Here is a 19963-nt window from a genome sequence, read left to right on the forward strand (position 1 = left end):
ATGTTTAGTTTTTGTGCAATAAATAATTGAAAGTGTTACCGGACTCTATGTACACCCTGTACAGGGTGTTTGAAGAGGAATGTCACATACGTGCGTATGCTGAGGCTGCCATACGATTTGGCAGGTCATCAGTCACACCACAACAGACGTTCACTGAGAAACTGACTAGGAATCTTGGTTCCCTAGCGTCATGTGTGTACTCCATCCCACATGAAGGAGAATTGCGAATGTTCATCACACCATAACGAGTAAATCTAGTCTCGTCTCTGAATATAATGTATTGCACAACATCTCTGTGTACAGCCAACCATTCACAAATTCGTTGTCTGCTTACTGAGTCATAAATGTTGCGCGAGCTGCACGTGGTTCAAATGGCTCTGAGCACTATGGGACTTAACTTCTGAGGTCATCAGTCCTCTAGAATTTAGAACTACTTAGACTTAATTAACCTAAGGACATCACACACATCCATGCCCAAGGCAGGATTCGAACCTGTTGCCGTAGCGGTCGCGCGATTCCAGACTGTAGCGCCTAGAACCGCTCGGCCACCCTGTCCAGCGCTGCACATGGAGTGTAACGTACGACATACTTGCGTTTGTGGAATATCGAGCTGGCGGCTAATGCACTGTGTATTGGTTGTAGGACTCCATTGGAAAAACGTTTTCCATTTTCTGAACTGACTGGAGTGCCTCACGTTTCGGTGTTATATGTACACTGGTTAGTGTTCCAGATTCATGTAATGTTTGAAAAGTCCTAGGATATACCATGGCACATGGATTTCGTTGATCAGGGAAATATCGGTTGTATTCAGCCACAGCCGCAGGGGCACTGCCATTACAGTAACTGTAAGCAATCAACATGTGTGCATATTCCGCATGGGTGAGCGTATGCGGCATGTTGATATTGACGGACACAATGGACTTGTTCAATTAGACAACACTCAATCACGACAAGCACACGGCCTCAAGACTGTTCACTGACCCAACACACGATTGTGCGTGCACTGGATGCACTTGCAGCTGTTGCCTCGGCGAGATGTCACGGTGCTGCCATCTGTTGTAGAACCCCCACACCTCTTGCAAGATGGATCAGTCGTGTGTCCCACCGTTATTCTGTCCATCACAGCACCTTCACAGCATTTCGGTGTAGTACTATTCACATTTGCCTTCTTATTCGTTCATGGATTTGTGTCGTCTTCAGCCTGCTCCAAAATCAAGTTACATTCCTCCTGAATCATCCTACATCTTGACACCTTTAGTTCCTTCCTAGATGTTTGGTGAGAACATGGAACTGCTTTCATCCAGTTGCAGTCTTATCTGTGTGGGTTCTCTCTCGCAACCTCAGGTGTGTTAATGATTCTCTATGATGTTCTCTATGGTATCTGGTGCTAATCTGTTACTTCTTGCACAGAGGATTTCTAAGACACGCCATTTCAGAATACTGAATAATAAACTTGAGAATTTATACTGAAAACAGTTAGGATTTGTCTTTTTTGCAAAGGTCAACATTTACATACCTGTTTAAGACGTTACGTTAATGCTCTTTTTAAATTTCCTGTTTGTTATTGTTAAAAAAATTGCAGCTCAGAAATTGTCTTCAAAGTTTGGTTAAAGTACAAATTTAAAGAAACAATATTGCCAAAAAATGGAAATTTCAAGGTAAAATTCACGTTGGATGATTTTTTACGGTTTGCGTTAAAACATGACCCAACACTTGGTTGTTTGCTCATTGTTTATCACGACAATATGAGTTATCACACAGTACGTCACTTACCTCATTATTTGACGGGAAAAACATTCTCCTTGCCCGATTTCGCCGGATTTATCGCCTAACGACTTCTTTTTGTTTTGATATGTTAAGGAGAAAAATGCGTGGAAAAAGGTTTTCATATCCTCAAAAAAGCGTTGAATCTTTCCAAAGCCATGGTTTCGTACTAACATCACAGTGGAATAAGTGTTTCCAGAATTTGTCACTACACATGCAGAAGTGTTTAAATTTTAAAACCGAATATTTTGTACCAAAAATATTTTCGTTTTAGTATTTCGCAACAAAATTAAAAGTTACCTTTGTACAAGCCATCAGTTGAATGTCACTTCATTTCGACAACAATATAGTGAAGTAACAAGACGAAACTTCTAACAGGCACAAAATTGGCTCGAAGTCCCAGCAGTTAACGTTACATTTTCATGTCCCATCCTAAACAACACGCTGCTTTGTAACTTGCGCAAGGAAACACTGATTCTAATGTAATTCACATTGTTAGATGCAAACCATAATAGTACTTCAAAAATATCGTTGTCTATACGTCATCATGTGTTAAGAAAAGAAGTATGACCCAGTACGATATTTGAATCAACATTTTCAAAACTGGCAAAAGTTAAATCCTCTAATGTCTATTTTTACAGATCGCAGTTTTTGATAGTTTCCAGATCCCTTACCCATTTTCTGATAATTTCGCTGCAGAACGTAATGACGTTGGAAACTTTGAAATGAAGAAAATAAACGTACAACATTCAGCATTCCTAAATTTTTGAAACAGTGTACTGACGAGTCATGTTTTCATACTGAGAATTACAAATAACAAATTTCCCTTTTTGTTTGGTAATGCAAATTGGTGGCATCTTTGCGGAAACGAATCAGTTGCGTACATTCCTAAATGTTTGTTGCTGACAGTAAAAGCTGGATTACCTATATATGAAGACTAGTGAATGTAGAGAATTGCGGTTGCATCCAAATGAAGGGCAAGGGGTCTGTGTAAGAACTGATTATTGTCTCTACATCACGTATATTATTTTTGCAAACTGTTCAAGTATAGCTAACAGTCAAACACAGCATCGTTTAGGAACACCCCGCCCCCTCCCCCCCGTACGTACACCAACTCAGGAGACTTGTTGCTAAAGTCAGAAGGAATTCATGCGACTGTTCAGTGGGCCATTTGTTACTGTAGCGTTAGAGCTGTCAACTGTATAGGCATTCTAATGACTTCTCATGCACTAACGAGTAAGCGTTCGTGTGTCACGCCACTCATTTATGGGTAGAGACCTTTAACAAAATTGCTGCTTTTCGAAAACACGCGCAGCGTTTACAACAGTTAACGAGAGTCGACGGGAGGGTAGATATCACGAGGATATCCCAGACGGTTGATAAGACCTCTGTCTGTTGCAGCGGCCACGTGATGTTTGTCCATACATTAGTGTGACAAGCGAAGTGGGTACTAATTCCAAAATCTAGCGTTATGAGTGTGGGCAATCAGACTGCTAACATGGTCAATGTTTTCTCCTGCTACCCCAGGAAAAACTTTGGGTGTGAAGCACATCGCCATTAACAATTACACAATATCCGCATTTAGTATTCTGATTAAAACTATCATATAATGAGATAAATTTATGACTTTCTGGCAGATTTCTTTGGCAAGTGCTAAGAAAGCAGTACATATGATATCTCTGGTGACGGACATGTGTGCCTACTATTGCACCAGTAAACAGATAAAAAAAATCTGTATTCGGCATCTTACGCCAATACAGGTATATGACACATTTATTCGAGCCGTTGACTTTCCGTTGCTGATTTTATGAACTTTCGTATTTGAATGTTTGATTCCTTAAACAGTTCTCATGAACTGGTACTAAAAGGCGATTCCATTTGGTTTAGAACCATGTTTTCAAAAATAAATATCTTTTGCGCTTAATGGAATGAAACTGTGTATGTTCGTGTGTGTGTGTGTGTGAGAGAGAGAGAGAGAGAGAGAGAGAGAGAGAGAGAGAGAGAGAGAGAGACAGAGAGATGTTGAGCCAAGAATTGTAACCGAAGCCTTGACTTACCAGTGGATTTATCCAGGCAAGGTTATGACTTTTAGTTCCAAATTCCACAGAAATTCTTCTGAACGCTTTCCTGAACTGTCACTACTAAGACAAACGGAAGAGAGTTGAAGTGCCTTATCCATAACGTTACAGTTGTTTAGAATGCGAACCTTTCACTCTGAAAGATGCTTCTGCGCTCGTGTTAAACATCCTGACAGGTTAGAAAAGTGTAAACTGATTCAGTGCATGAACCAAGGAGCTACTCGCCTTTCGTTAGCTTTCATTGGGTTGCGATTATTTACCGTTCTTGGTGACAGAGGCGTATGCTACAATCGATTGCTTTCGCCCTCTAATTCCTTTCTACAGCTTCTATCGTCGCTTTTAACATTGTATTAGACCACCTTCGATTCTAAATTTCATTTCTGTGCTCACCGACGCTGCACAACCACCAGTAAAAATGCCCATTCTGCGTGGGAAAGATTCACTCGGCATTATAGCCGCATATGCAACCACTTTTGTCGTTATCAGCAAGTGAGTTCATTTAAGAAGCTATCACGGACTTCTTGGTTTGGTTCTGATCGCTGCGAGCAGCTTTATGGGTTTCCATTTACCTTTCCCTGCTCGTTGATTTATTATATGAGAAAACTAATCCAAGTTTATTAGTGCGGCTCCATGCCCAAAATTTAATGGATTATTCCTTACGGCGCGAAAAGTTGAAAATGCACAATTAATCCAAAGTTGATTAACGTCGTAAGAGAGTTGGCTTTTAGTTTTTTTGCATAACAACAGCTAGTGGCGTTGTTCAGACGCGGCGTTGCAATTTACTATTCGCTTTTGTTACAAAAATGACAACTTGGAAATTGGTTGAATAGTTTACTACTTGTGACTGTTAAAAGAAACACTTTTGCAATAAATTGGAAATTTGATGTGATCCTTTCCGTTAGATACATTTTAAGGATTTTTGTTGAGGACTAACTCGTGATCAATGGCTCGAATGAGAAAGACTGTTTACAACTGTTTTGCAGAGTTTAGTCTTGGTCCTGGTTTCGTCTGCAGAGTATTTCGTGAATGTCGATCAAAATCAGATTTTTTTTTTTTTTTTTTGGTCATCGGTCTACTGACTGGTTTGATGCGGCCCGCCACGAATTCCTTTCCTGTGCTAACCTCTTCATCTCAGAGTAGCACTTGCAACCTACGTCCTCAATTATTTGCTTGACGTATTCAGATATTGTTCCAAAAAGCTTCAATGCTATCCTGTCATGATTGAAGGAGGTCGACGAGAGACTTACCGCGATGTAACAACCACTATTTTGCATAATTAAGACTATGCTGCATTCGACCTTTCGTGAGCACTTGATCTGTTCCCGGTGGATTCCTCGCAATTTAAACGAAGCTCAAAAATAGGCTCACTGGTAAAAGAGTCAGACTGCGGAAATGCAAAATATGTGTTCAGCATCGTAATAGAAGGCGAAAACTGTATAAATGTACTAGCCGGAGGCCAAGAAGCAGTTCACAATAAGTTTGATAATACATATAGTACCGGAATTGTGTTCGTTATAGTCGCAACATTTTAACAACATATATACGTCAATATCACATACAGCTGCTGCAGTACAAACCGTATCGAAATATCAGCTGTTCAAATGGTTCAAATGGCTGTAAGCACTATGGGACTTAACATCTGAGGTTATCAGTCCCCTAGACTTAGAACTACTTAAACCCAACTAACCTAAGGACATCACACACATCCATGTCCGAGGCGGGATTCGAACCTGCGACCGTAGCAGGCGCGTGGTTCCGGACTAAAGCGTCTAGAACCGCTCGACCACAGAGGTCGGCTAAATATCAGACGTACTGCAGGTCAGAGACAGCTACATGGAACTAGTATATGCTATTAAGGTATTTATTTTGTTGAAATGTTACGAATGACCACAATCAACGTGCTATGTGTAGCATCAAGCATTTATTTGTCGCTAGTCCGAAAAATTTAACGAACCCATTGTTGATAGTGAAACGTCATTGAAACGTGTGTCCGTGAAAAAAGAAAAAAATCTCTTCTTGCTCAAGGCATAATGCTTTTCCAAAGCATATTTATTTGAAACTAAACACAGACACAACAACCGAAATTTAACCTTTAAGCGTGTTATTGTGTCCGATTTTATGGTGGCAGATACGCCCTCTCTCCATAGCAAAAATTGTAGTGTGGTGTATGTGACATCGGAGTACCTTGTGTGCCCGCCGTTTTCTTGTTTTATCAGTTTTTACTTTCTTATGTGTCACAAGCTACTGGGATATTTATAATATTGCTTCATAAAACGTAAATATTTGGCTTATGCATTCGTGGATTCATGTATGAGCTATGAACAAAATTCTGCGATCGTTTGTGTGTATCTTTTTGTGCATCGTTCAAGGGCTGCATCCTCGGATATAGCTTCAGTACTGCTTGGTAGTAATGTGGGGCTTTTGGTTTAAGTGTCAAGTCCTGTCCAGAATGAAGATGAATCTTACCTGCATAGTTTGTTTGAAACCATTGTTTCAACAGCTGCATGAATTGAAGATTGTTAAAAGAATCTGAGCGATGCCTTACGAATCTGAATCACAAGTAGTACTAGAACTGATGTCTCAACATATACTTTCTTCTGACAGCGTTATTTATCTTTGAGGGTAACAACAAATTTCGCGCCGGCCGTGGTGGTCTAGCGGTTCTAGGCGCTCAGTCCGGAACCGCGCGACTGCTACGGTCGCAGGTTCGAATTCTGCCTCGGGCATGGATGTGTGTGATGTCCTTAGGTTAGTTAGGTTTAAGTAGTTCTAAGTTCTAGGGGACTGATGACCACAGATGTTAAGTCCCATAGTGCTCAGAGCCATTTTGAAGAAATTTCGCTGTTTCGAACTGTAAAACATAAGATATGGGGGCAACTATGATACGTTTCCACCGCGATAACCTTTGCGATATGTGAAATATGTGTGGAAACAGTAATTAGTGAAATTTTATATTTAATGAGGTACAACATATATCGGTCTACACCGACGCAAATGTGAAGACAAATGTATTTTATTATCTTACAATCTAATTAAATAAATACTATAAAATAACAATTACGTAGATTATTTAACAGCAAAAAACAAAAACACTGTAATATAGGCTGTTCAACACTGAGAGCATCTATCTTCTATTTCAGTGATATTTGTGGAGATTGTTACTAATGTGGACGTGGACTTTCGAGGAGAGCTGAGCGTGTATGAAGTAGGAGGCATGTTTGGTAGCATCGATTCCGTCTTTCCATCTCTGAATTCTCATTCAACTTTGTTCACCGTAATTCAGATTTACTCATGTTTGCGAAACAGTGATTCCGTCAGTTACAGGTCCCCGTCATCGAGTAACAAAACTGACAGATGGATCTGCTTTCGATAGGTGATGCCGTATACGCGCCAACATTCACTGGGGGGAAATGGTCAAGTTGCTTCAGTTGACAACCGTGCGTATAGTCTGTAATTACTGTTGGCCTAGATATGATATTACAGTTGATTTCCAAGGGAGAACTGCAGCACGTAAGGGACGGATTACGAAGCAGAATGCTTGCAGCCGACTACAGTGGTAAAAACACGGGGCTATCGTAGACCACGGGTCATTATAAGGCGTTCTCTCGATACAGGAAGTGGTGCTTCGGCGGACATGTACGAACATAGCAGATATCAGAGTGCACCGTTCGCTACTAAACTTGAACCTGCCTGGTATCATAGTGATATGGGCCAATGTTGGCGGTTGGATATGTTCACAGTGATTTTAGTACTACTCCGACCTCTGGACTGACTTGCCCAGACCTTCACTTTACGACTCCAAATCACGACGAAGTTGGAATTTTCAACATTAACAACCATTTACTGAGTGTAAGCAACGATAAGCAAGAGATAAAAATCTTAGCACTGAGCGTGGATCGAATCCCGAGCCTTTGGATGTGTAACGTGACACTTCACCACAGAGCCAACCGACGAGCTACACTTGAACGCTGAAATCTTAACTGCTGAATGTCGAGCGTCACGAGTTGGCATCATACCTGTTATATCCTAGCCAGTAATGCCAACCGAGCCCGCTGCCAAAAGGTTGGCAGCATCAAAGTCCGGACGCCGTCCGCATAAGCAGCGCCAGCGATACAGGAAATCGCCGCAAGTCTGCGCGCGCCACCGCTGGCTTCTGGCTTCTTAAGCGCTGGAGTCGCGAGCGCTAGGACAGTTCTGTATTCGCCGCTCAGATGTATACTCGCCACCGATTTGTGTACTTGCTAGTCAGTTGTGTGTTCATCGCAGCAGAGTTGTTGTTTGTCGTCAGCCGACGCTGACCTAGCCGCTCCGACTCGAACTAGACAGATTTCTGTAGACACGGAGTTCACTACTGTGTTTCTGTATCTTCGTTAATAAAGACAAGTACCGACTTTTATTTAATCAGAGTGTTTGGGTTTTCATCTTTCTGTTCACTGTTCCAGCGGACCGGTCGGCCCGCTATTAAAAGTGTGGCGGTGACTTCGTAAGCCGTTTCTACAGCGAAGTGTTTGTCGCTACGAACCCCGCCACGAAAATACCAATGCGACGCTAATAACTGGAAGGTGAACTGTCTTGAGCGCCACTGTCGATAGGTCCAGATTCTACACGAAGCTACCAAGGCTTCCTACACGTACTGCCATTTCGTGCGTGTGATTTTGTTTTTCCTCCTTGTAGAAATTAATTGAAGTATAAGGGGTTAGTGTGATTCCGTCGTTTTATTTTTAGTACTTGAAAAGTAGATGATAAGCAAGTGGTTTGAATGTAACGGAATGACGAGACCAGGGGTGTGATGTGAAAAGAGCTGAGCATTTCTCTCACGAATTACAGCATCATCTGCCAGATTAAAGCAGCTACAAATGTTGGCGGAGGAGTGAAAGAATATAATCGTAGACGTCTGTGGCAACTTTAGCTATTGGAAAAGCCCGCCTTGACGTGTAGATTCTCTGGAGTGTGAGTCATAAATAAGGAACAGTAGTCCGAGGACCACATGTCGATATGCACTAGATGCCAAGAAGCGGAGATTGTCTCTGCTCGGGGACTGGGTGTTGTGTTATTTTAACGTTCGTATCATTGTAAATGTTTCCACTGTTGGAATGGCTGTAAGGGTACGTATCGACAGCCAGTTAAAAAAGGCGCCAAATTCCGTCGTTGTGCCTCTCATCCTGGACTTGCTGTTAACAAAAGACAGACACTTAACAGCTGTAGACTCTCATAATCTGAATATCTTCCTGTCAGATAGATGTATCTGTTCATACATCAAAGTCCTGCTTTGTACCAGCTAGCGCTGGCAAGATCGGGAAATAATTTATTTCAACACTGAGGAAGAGCAGTCGTATAAGGAAATGCGAGCCACACGTTTCCGATACTGCAGTGTGTGTAGGCAGTGTCAGATCACGGCACGTTTCAGCTGTAAACAGGAAGAGCCGCCTTCAAAGACGGCTACAGCGCGCGCAAGTAGTGCAGTCTTGCCAATGTTTCCTTCTAGCTTTCACAGGCACACGAAAACATTCAAAAGCTCACTTCACCTTTCTCGATGTTACGAAATTTAACTACATTGCCTTTTTTGGGCATAGTAACAAGGGAAAAACAATTTTGCGTTTAGAACTGTGTGTGTCCCTGCATGCGCGAAATATTTTCCTGAGTAATCAGTCAGCTTGTATAGTGGAACTTGTCGGAAACTGCTCTATAATAGTTAGAGGTAAGCAGTTACCTACTAATTCATTAATGGCAGTTTATAGATATTCACCAATGAAAAGTGTCTCCAGAAGCCAAGGACTAAGAGATTCCTACTACGAGCTAGTATTCAGCCTGGTATACTAACAGGACGTCACAGTTCGGGCAACACTTTGGGGGACGGTGTCGGCCCAGTACGCGGTCACTCAGGTCGCTCTGAACCTCCTCTCGATCCGCGACCTCTTGCGCTTCCTTTGACTGTGCGTGCACAGGCAGTTTTTGAGGAGGATCCAGGTGAGCGTGGTGGTGAGGCAGAAGGTGCAGGCGATGAAGGCGAGCACGTCGAGCAGCAGGTACTGGTACCAGCTGAGCCGCAGCGAGGCGGGCCGCATGTGCAGCGCGCCGCGGTGCCGGATCACGTACTCCGTCCAGTACACCGCCTCCTCGAGCGGCGACCGTGGCCGGTCGCGGAACTGCCACGACAGCTCTTTGGCGCGCAGCCGGTACCTGGGCAGAAGGCGGAAGGCAGTCAGTTACAGAGTCATCTCGTCGGTCATGCTGCATTGCACGAAATGCGGAGACGTGAAAATTACTCTGCGAAGTATGCTGACCAAATGCTGCACTTCGATGTGGCGAGCCGGCCTTTGTGGCCGAGAGGTTCTAGGCGCTTCAGTCTGGAAACGCGCGACCGCTACGGTCGCAGGTTCGAATCCTGCCTCGGGCATGTATGTGTGTGATGTCCTTAGGTTAGTTAGGTTTACGTAGTTCTAAGTCTAGCGGACTGATAACCTCCGATGTTAAGTCCCAAAGTGCTCAGAGCCATTTGGACCATTTTTCGACGTGACGAACAGATTGTGACTAGAATGAGATTTTCACTCTGCAGCGGAGTGTCAGCTGATATGATACTTCCTGGCAGATTAAAACTGTGTGCCCGACCGAGACTCGAACTCGGGACCTTTGCCTTTCGCGGGCAAGTGCTCTACCAGGCACTTGCCCGCGAAAGGCTAAGGTCCCGAGTTCGAGTCTCTGTCGGGCACACAGTTTTAATCTGCCAGGAACTTTCATATCAGCTCACACTCCGCTGCAGAGTGAAAATCTCATTCTGGAAACATCTCCCAGGCTGTGGCTAAGCCATGTCTCTGCAATATCCTTTCTTTCAGGAGTGCTAGTTCTGCTAGGTTCGCAGGAGAGCTTCTGTAAAGTTCGGAAGGTAGGAGACGAGGTACAGGCAGAAGTAAAGCTGTGAGGACGGGCCGTGGGTCGTGCTTGGGTGGCTCAGTTGGTAGAGCACTTACCCGCGAAAGGCAAAGGTCCCGAGTTCGAGTCTCGGTCGGGCACACAGTTTTAATCTGCCAGGAAGTATCATATCAGCTCACACTCCGCTGCAGAGTGAAAATCTCATTCTGGAAACATCTCCCAGGCTGTGGCTAAGCCATGTCTCTGCAATATCCTTTCTTTCAGGAGTGCTAGTTCTGCTAGGTTCGCAGGAGAGCTTCTGTAAAGTTCGGAAGGTAGGAGACGAGGTACAGGCAGAAGTAAAGCTGTGAGGACGGGCCGTGGGTCGTGCTTGGGTGGCTCAGTTGGTAGAGCACTTACCCGCGAAAGGCTAAGGTCCCGAGTTCGAGTCTCGGTCGGGCACACAGTTTTAATCTGCCAGGAACTTTCATATCAGCTCACACTCCGCTGCAGAGTGAAAATCTCATTCTGCAAACATCCCCCAGGCTGTGGCTAAGCCATGTCTCTGCAATATCCTTTCTTTCAGGAGTGCTAGTTCTGCAAGGTTCGCAGGAGAGCTTCTGTAAAGTTTGGAAGGTACGAGACAAGATACTGGCAGAAGTAAAGCTGTGAGGACCGGGCGTGAGTTGTGCTTCGGTAGCTCAGTTGGTAGAGCACCTGCACGCGAAAGGCAAAGGTCCCGAGTTCGAGTCTCGGTCGGGCACACAGTTTTAATCTGCCAGGAAGTTTCAGGTTGTGACTAGTGACCAGGAAACGAACCAGACTTCTCTTTCCATTTCGCGGTCAGTCGCTCGAACTATTAGCCTATCCTCGCCTATTCCACTCTCAAACTCGCACTATCACCAATGTCTCCTCCTATTACAACCGCAAATACGGGAGGTTCTCCATTCTGGGAGAGACCGATCCGAGGAACACATCTGGTGCAGAACGCCCTTATGGTGAAAAATTCGTGTGTCACGAGATATTGAAAACTGAGAGTGAACCACATAACAACAGACATAAAAATTGACTTAAGTAGTCAAATGAATCTTCTGTGAAAGAAGACGACGAAATATTGTAAGTAGATTATGAAAGGACCTGCGGCGCTGAAGAAATGGTAGATGACAGATTTAGAAAAAAAAAAAGAAAACATCCGAAGTTCAAAAATGGTTCAAATGGCTCTGAGCACTGTGCGACTTAACTTCTGAGATCATCAGTCGCCTAGAACTTAGAACTAATTAAACCCAACTAACCTAAGGACATCACACACATCCATGCCCAAGGCAGGATTCGAACCTGCGACCGTAGCGGTCGCTCGGTTCCAGACTGTAGCGCCTAGAACCGTACTGCCAATCCGGTCGGCAACTTCGCTGGAAGTGTTGGTACAGTGTTTCACATTCATCATTCCATCCTGGAACCTATTCTTTTCTGTATCCTCTTGCCATATACTTTTTAGCTGTTGCTGTTACTACACCAATGAAGCGTTGATACTTCTTATATGGTGGAGGTATCCAGCGAATGGTGTCATCCAGTTCCGTTGAAAACTTCGTCCAGTCAGCTTTCTGGAAATTTCGTGGATCATGCGGGGTTGCAAATCTGAGTGTACAGTACAAATAACAAAGTTAGACTTTGACATTTCTGGCAAATAAGCAAGTTGTATGAAAAGGTACTTTTCTGTTCCCTATAGGGTTGATTGTGTTGAGTCCCCAGATCATCAGAATGATTGATTATAGTGGCCGCCCTTGGATCTCACCATCAGGGTAACTGATTTCGGTGTATGTTTCCATTCAACCGCCGTAACTCTCGACGCGGCAACCGACGGTGTATAAAACACAAGCATTGTAATAACGTAAAATGTCCATGAAGTGGTAGTGATTTGTGCACCTGCTATAGATACTCACCTACATCAAGCACCCCAATGGTGAGACTCAACCGAATTCACCAATGTCAAGCACCCGACGGGAACAGAAAACTATAATTTCGACGTCGTTGTTCCTACAATACGCTAAACGTAGTTTCCAACTGGACATTGAAACTGCTACTCATATTGTACTGTACAGTCAAATTTACAACACTACAGTAAATTTCGAACATAAATGTCAACAACTAGAACACAAAGGTTTACATTTACATCGCATATCAAATGTACAATCAAATGAGTCGGTTCTTGCTTGGGAACACAGGCACACTTGAAATTTATCGACTCCAACAGCATCTGCCACGAATTAGATACAATGATTTGAGTAAATCGTTCATATTTTTTGGCGTAGAATCAGAGCATGCAATAAAAATGGAGGGTTCCTGTTTGAAAACGCAAAACCGACCCCCCGCCCACCAGGAGGTGTGGTTAGGAGATGGTTAGTAACACAGACAGATGTGCGCTTTACAAATAATAACTTTTCATCTAGAAAATCTTTTTCGTACGAGACCTCGTTTTCGAGGCGTTTCGTTGTCTCAAGTTAAAACAGACAACCTGTATAGTAAAGGCGATGAGGGAAGCTAATGACCAAATTGATGTTGGAGTTGTTTGTCACAGACAGAAAATCATCATGATATGGTTTGCTGATGATGTACCACTTGTTGCCAGAAGTGTCGAGGGAATGAGTCAGGTCGTTGGTGAAATGGAATGTGTGGTAGCTGTCGGCTATAATATAACGCTTGTGGCGTAAAACAGTAGAAGTTTGTGACTAGAGACTACACTTGTAAAAAAACTGTATTCCAGAGAGTTTTTTATTTCATATCCCATCTGTTTTATTAATTCCGCACACGGAACCCGTTCCTACTGCGTATAATATTTTTCTAATTTGGTATTTGCATTTTAGCAGATTACATTTTTAATACAAACTAGATTGTCGTTCACTTTAATTTGATTTGTATGTGTGTGTGTTATGGATGCTGTTAGTGTTTGCTTATACAGGTCCTTTATTTTTTCACCTTTAAGCAGGTAGCTTTCATACACCATTCATTACTCATGCCTGAGGCAATAATCCACATGGCCGTCGGATTCGGCATTTGGATCACTAGATTCACGCGTGTGATGAATGAATGAGATTTACACACTTATTACTAACAGAACTACAGTTTGTTATAGCTCCAAATATCGAAATATAGCTGTTTGTACCCTTTTTCCTAAATAATTTGTTGGTCATGTGCATGTAGTTACGCGGAAGAAAATCGTAGTATTGGTCACCTTCACCAACAATAGAGCTGTATAGTGTTTCGCTCCCTACTCTTGCATTATCCCTGTTTTTCTTCTTCGTCTCCTGGACGTTCACTACACGCAGTTCCCTCTGTTTCATAATGTATGTGATAAAAGTTTGCTTAATCGATAATCCACCTCTGATATATCATGTGAGTGCATCCAAGACTTCGTTAATTCATGTTCATCCACTTTTTCATGGGCAGTTTCGTCAGAAATGTAGAGGTGATTTATGAATTTATAGCTACTTCAGCCTGATCTCCTTTTCGAAATTTGTTCACTCTTAGTTATCTGAGAGACTGTCCTGCCCGCATCTCGTGGTCGTGCGGTAGCGTTCTCGCTTCCCACGCCCGGGTTCCCGGGTTCGATTCCCGGCGGGGTCAGGGATTTTCTCTGCCTCGTGATGGCTGGGTGTTGTGTGCTATCCTTAGGTTAGTTAGGTTTAAGTAGTTCTAAGTTCTAGGGGACTGATGACCATAGATGTTAAGTCCCATAGTGCTCAGAGCCAGACTGTCCTGGCAGAAAACACTAGCGAAGTAGATACAGTACTGAAGAACAGCATTACCCAGAGACTACGACGACTTTGTGCGAGTATTGCTTGCTACGAGAGCTGCCGACAAGCAGCGTAAAGACATTTCTCGAGGTTTCACGTTCTGTGCATCAACGAAGTCCCGCGAGTCCACACGAGTTTAACGTGCAAGGAAGTTTGATGGAATGTGATTGTAAGAATAAGCAGACAACAGCAACTTCAAGAAAGGAGAGAAACAGAAATTGCTATCCCGAGCGAAGGAGACTCCACTGTGTTAGAGTAAAATGATCTCACTTGGAACCCGGCGCGGTGATCCTCCGCAGCGCGTAGACGAGCAGGTCGGTGTTGACGTAGTCCAGCTCGATCTGCATGGCGACGCCGTGGCGCACCATGTTGGGCACGTTGAGCTTCTGGTCGGCGAACAGCGGGATCCCCAGCACCGGCACCCCGCAGTGTACCGCCTCCAGCGTCCCCATGAGGCCGCCGTGGGAGATGAACGCCCGCAACTTGGAGTGGCCTGAAAGACGTGACGATGAAATCGACTTTGATCGTCCAGACGAACGAAAATACACTCCTGGAAATTGAAATAAGAACACCGTCTATTCATTGTCCCAGGAAGGGGAAACTTTATTGACACATTCCTGGGGTCAGATACATCACATGATCACACTGACAGAACCACAGGCACATAGACACAGGCAACAGAGCATGCACAATGTCGGCACTAGTACAGTGTATATCCACCTTTCGCAGCAATGCAGGCTGCTATTCTCCCATGGAGACGATCGTAGAGATGCTGGATGTAGTCCTGTTGAACGGCTTGCCATGCCATTTCCACCTGGCGCCTCAGTTGGACCAGCGTTCGTGCTGGACGTGCAGACCGCGTGAGACGACGCTTCATCCAGTCCCAAACATGCTCAATGGGGGACAGATCCGGAGATCTTGCTGGCCAGGGTAGTTGACTTACACCTTCTAGAGCACGTTGGGTGGCACGGGATACATGCGGACGTGCATTGTCCTGTTGGAACAGCAAGTTCCCTTGCCGGTCTAGGAATGGTAGAACGATGGGTTCGATGACGGTTTGGATGTACCGTGCACTATTCAGTGTCCCCTCGACGATCACCAGTGGTGTACGGCCAGTGTAGGAGATCGCTCCCCACACCATGATGCCGGGTGTTGGCCCTGTGTGCCTCGGTCGTATGCAGTCCTGATTGTGGCGCTCACCTGCACGGCGCCAAACACGCATACGACCATCATTGGCACCAAGGCAGAAGCGAGTCTCATCGCTGAAGACGACACGTCTCCATTCGTCCCTCCATTCACGCCTGTCGCGACACCACTGGAGACGGGCTGCACGATGTTGGGGCGTGAGCGGAAGACGGCCTAACGGTGTGCGGGACCGTAGCCCAGCTTCATGGAGACGGTTGCGAATGGTCCTCGCCGATACCCCAGGAGCAACAGTGTCCCTAATTTGCTGGGAAGTGGCGGTGCGGTCCCCTACGGCACTGCGTAGGATCCTACGGTCTTGGCGTGCATCCGTGCGTCACTGCGGTCCGGTGCCAGGTCGACGGGCACGTGCACCTTCCGCCGACCACTGGCGACAACATCGATGTACTGTGGAGACCTCACGCCCCACGTGTTGAGCAATTCGGCGGTACGTCCACCCGGCCTTCCGCATGCCCACTGTACGTCCTCGCTCAAAGTCCGTCAACTGCACATACGGTTCACGTCCACGCTGTCGCGGCATGCTACCAGTGTTAAAGACTGCGATGGAGCTCCGTATGCCACGGCAAACTGGCTGACACTGACGGCGGCGGTGCACAAATGCTGCGCAGCTAGCGCCATTCGACGGCCAACACCGCGGTTCCTGGTGTGCCCGCTGTGCCGTGCGTGTGATCATTGCTTGTACAGCCCTCTCGCAGTGTCCGGAGCAAGTATGGTGGGTCTGACACACCGGTGTCAATGTGTTCTTTTTTCCATTTCCAGGAGTGTACGTTTTCCATGATAAGATAGCCGACGTGAATACCGTACAGGTAGTTCGTTTCTCGTGGTTGAGATGTGTGTGGAAGCCATCCTGGCAGTCGGCGTGCAGGATGGGCGTAACGCGTGACGTCAGCGCCTTTTATCGCGCGTAGCTTGTTTGTGCGTTAGAAATGGCACACTCCGTATCAGAGGTCGTGCAGGAACTGACCTCTGATCGTGTACCGTGAGTAGCTAGATCCGAGAAACCACGCAGCACGGCCACAGCTTGTTGACGGCAGCGGTTGCCACCGGCTAAGGTATACTGCACACACAGACCGCTGTCAGGCAAACCATTCGCCCATACTACCAGTAGCAGTAACCTCTATTCCCAGCCTCCGCCTTATCCCCGCACGCAGCCCAGATTCTTCACAGAACAGAACTTCCGGGTGGAAAACAGTGACCTCATTATCAAACACTGACTCAGTATAATCTGAGTAACTTGCGCTAGGTTTTCACAAAAGGTAGTTCTTGGCGCGATTACATTTTACGGCGTAGTATCTCTTGAATTATGTGTCGTATAGTGGCCGAGCGGTTCTAGGCGCTTCAGTCCGGAACCGCGCGACTGCTACGGTCGCAGGTTAGAATCCTGGCTCGGGCGTGGATGTGTGTGATGTCCTTAGGTTAGTTAGGTGTAAGTAGTTCTAAGTTCTAGGGGACTGATGACCTCAGATGTTAAGTCCCATAGTGCCCAGAGCCATTTGAACCATTTTTTACGTTGTGAATAGTAAAATTGGAAATTTGTGGTAAGTTCCTGTGGGACCAAACTGCTAAGGTCATCGGTCCCTAGGCTTACACACTACTTAATCTAACTTAAACTAACTTACGCTAACGACATCACACACACCCATGCCCCAGGGAGGGCTCGAACCTCCGACGAGGGGGGGGGGGGGGGGGGAGCCGCGCGAACCGTGGCAAGGCGCCTTAGAGGAAAGAGTAATGCAGTGATAAAGTAAAACATCATGCCCGATCTGAAGATTTATTGCATGCACGTTGAAAATGTAGTAAGCGATAAATCTCTCTCCTTTCATTATTTTGTGGGGATACCGTGTCGCCAGGGAGAAGCAGTTTTTAAATTATGTATATTGCTTGTTAGAAATAGCTAAGTACTCTCATTGTGTAATAGCGGATGAAGAGGAGTATAGTCTGGGTAATTTGCACTCCAAGAGCTACGTTGTGTTCGTGTTAACTTGGAACAAGTAAAAATATTTCGAAAGATACGCATCACACGAAAAAAATTCCTCTTTTCAAAAAATGTTTTTCCTGTTATTGCCAGTCTATATGTTATGTCCTGTGTACTTCGGCCATAATCAGTCATTTGTTGCCCAAGCACTTGCAGTGTCTCGTTTCCGTAGCAGCTTGACTCAGTGCCGAGATACTTCGTTCGACAACATTACATTCACTTCGTTTGGCGTTTGCTGATGTTCATCTTTTAACCTTTTTCGACACAGTACTCATTCCGTTCAGCCGCTCTTCTAAGCCCTATGTGGTCTCTGAGAGGATTACAGTGACACCGGCAAGTTAAGAGTGTCCATCCTGATGTTGATAAAGGAAGTTTCTTCGAATGGAGAGAATTAATTTTTTTAAATACAGAAAATATTTTTGCATGGGTCGAGTTTTGAAATCACACCTGAACCATTAATTAGCTAACACGCAATTAGGAAACCCCGTGGTCAATAAATTTAGCAGGCAACGTAAGTATAAGTGACAGCAAAAATTTCGTCAAGCTCTGATTTGGTGCGTATGAGCGTTTGTAACGTAGCAAATTATTACGAGTTGTCACGTTTCAGTGGAGCCGGGCAGAGAGGAGATATTGGCTACTGGGCCGGAGGAGCGGTGCGCTTGCTTAATACCACACGCAGTACGTTACACGTACTGTCTATGTATCTCAAGAAGTACTATTAAATATTAATCGATGTTTTTTTCATACGACTGTACCAAATTCTATGGATAACACAACTATACTGCTAAAATTTCAATTCAATAACTTCAGTACTTTAGGAGACATAGATTTTTACCTACAAAAACCGTGCTAGCATTGTGAAACTGAGTTAGGTACTGTAATGTATTCATGTGCAGTACCAACTGAAATTACAACCAAGAGGACAGGTTCATATAATCTACATTACTGGAATTTTCTTTGGTTTCATTGCCATAGATTTCTGACGTAATTAAAAGTACATTGAAAAAGTATTATTTAATTGCGTTTTGGTTGTGTGAGTGTTTTGGAGAGACTGAGGGAGTGAATGGGGGACATAAGTAAAGTGAGAATGTGATATTTTATTGAAAACTATGTAAATGCAAGTGTGAGAAAGTTGTTGTGAAATAGGGGAATTAGGGGATATACGAGTGTAATCCCAAAAGTAAAGTCTCCTATTTTTTTATGAGTACATAGGCCTGTTTGTTTCTACAATGGCTTACATCAGTTTACAGCTTGAGCATTTAGCTATTTTTCGACATAATCGCCATTTCTGTCGATGCATTTTTTTAGACGCAGTGGTAGTTTTTGTATGCCCATGTCATACCAACTCGCCACCATGCTGTTCAGAAAGTTATGAACCTCTTCTTTCACCTCTTCGTCGGAGATGAATCGCTTTCCAGCCAAATGTTCTTTTAACTTAGGGAACAGGTGATACTCACTGGGCGTCAAGTCAGGACTGTATAGTGAAGGTGGGTGATTATGTTCCACTGAAACTGTTGCAGGAGAACAATAGTTCGCCGAGCGATGTGTGGCGAGCGTTGTCATGTGTACGCCATTGCTCAACATTCTTCTTCTCCGGTTCTGAATTGGCCGTTTGAGTTTTTTCAGAGTCTCACAGTACCTGTCAGTGTTAATTGTCGTCCCAGTGGGCATAAAGTCGACCAACAATACCCCTTTCCGATCCCAAAAAACGGTTGTCATGACTTTACCGGCAGAGTGTGTATGTTTGAATTTCCGCGGCTTTGGCCGAGAAGGATGCCGCCACTGGCGTGATTGTTACTTGGTCTCAGGTGTAATGTGGTATGCCCAGGTTTCGTCCCCGTGACATTTGAGTCCATAAACTTGCCGTGTTCGTCTGCAAGGCGGTGAAGAAATGCACGGAAAGCATCAACTCGTTGCCGCATATGGTCCTCAGTCAGCATGTGTGGCATCCATATTGCGCACAGCTTCAGGTAGTGCAATGTTTCCGTTAAAATTCCGTGGGCGGTGCTTCGGGAAACCTCAGGAACCAACGTACAGAGAGAGATCATCCAGGGTGATCCGTCGATCGTCACGCATGCTATGCTCAACCTTCAACACTGTCTCCTCAGAACCGACGGTGTCCTGCTCCTTTGTTCGTCGTGAATTTCGGTCCGACCAGCAGCAAACTCTCTACACCACTTACGAACATTTTTGACATCCATGCACGATTCACTATACGCTTCCGTCAATTGGCGATGGATTTCAATCGGCGCAGTGCCCGTTGCGATCAAAGTCCGAATAACTGAGCGCAATTCGCACTTGGC

General features: G+C 44.8%; 1 protein-coding gene across 1 annotated transcript in view; it reads right to left on the reverse strand.

Moving 5' to 3' along the window:
- Positions 1-9510: 9510 nt before the first annotated feature.
- The window catches only part of LOC126191089 (UDP-glucosyltransferase 2-like), a 67765-nt gene continuing 57312 nt past the window's right edge, over positions 9511-19963 (reverse strand). The window contains exons 6-7 of the mRNA XM_049931815.1: positions 14753-14975; positions 9511-10022 (exon numbers count right to left, since the gene is read on the reverse strand). Coding sequence (XP_049787772.1) covers positions 9722-10022; positions 14753-14975 — 524 coding nt within the window. The 3' untranslated portion in view covers positions 9511-9721. The remainder of the gene's footprint in view (positions 10023-14752; positions 14976-19963) is intronic.

Source organism: Schistocerca cancellata, chromosome 6 (assembly GCF_023864275.1).
Source record: "Schistocerca cancellata isolate TAMUIC-IGC-003103 chromosome 6, iqSchCanc2.1, whole genome shotgun sequence".
In the NCBI taxonomy this organism is placed as follows: domain Eukaryota; kingdom Metazoa; phylum Arthropoda; class Insecta; order Orthoptera; family Acrididae; genus Schistocerca; species Schistocerca cancellata.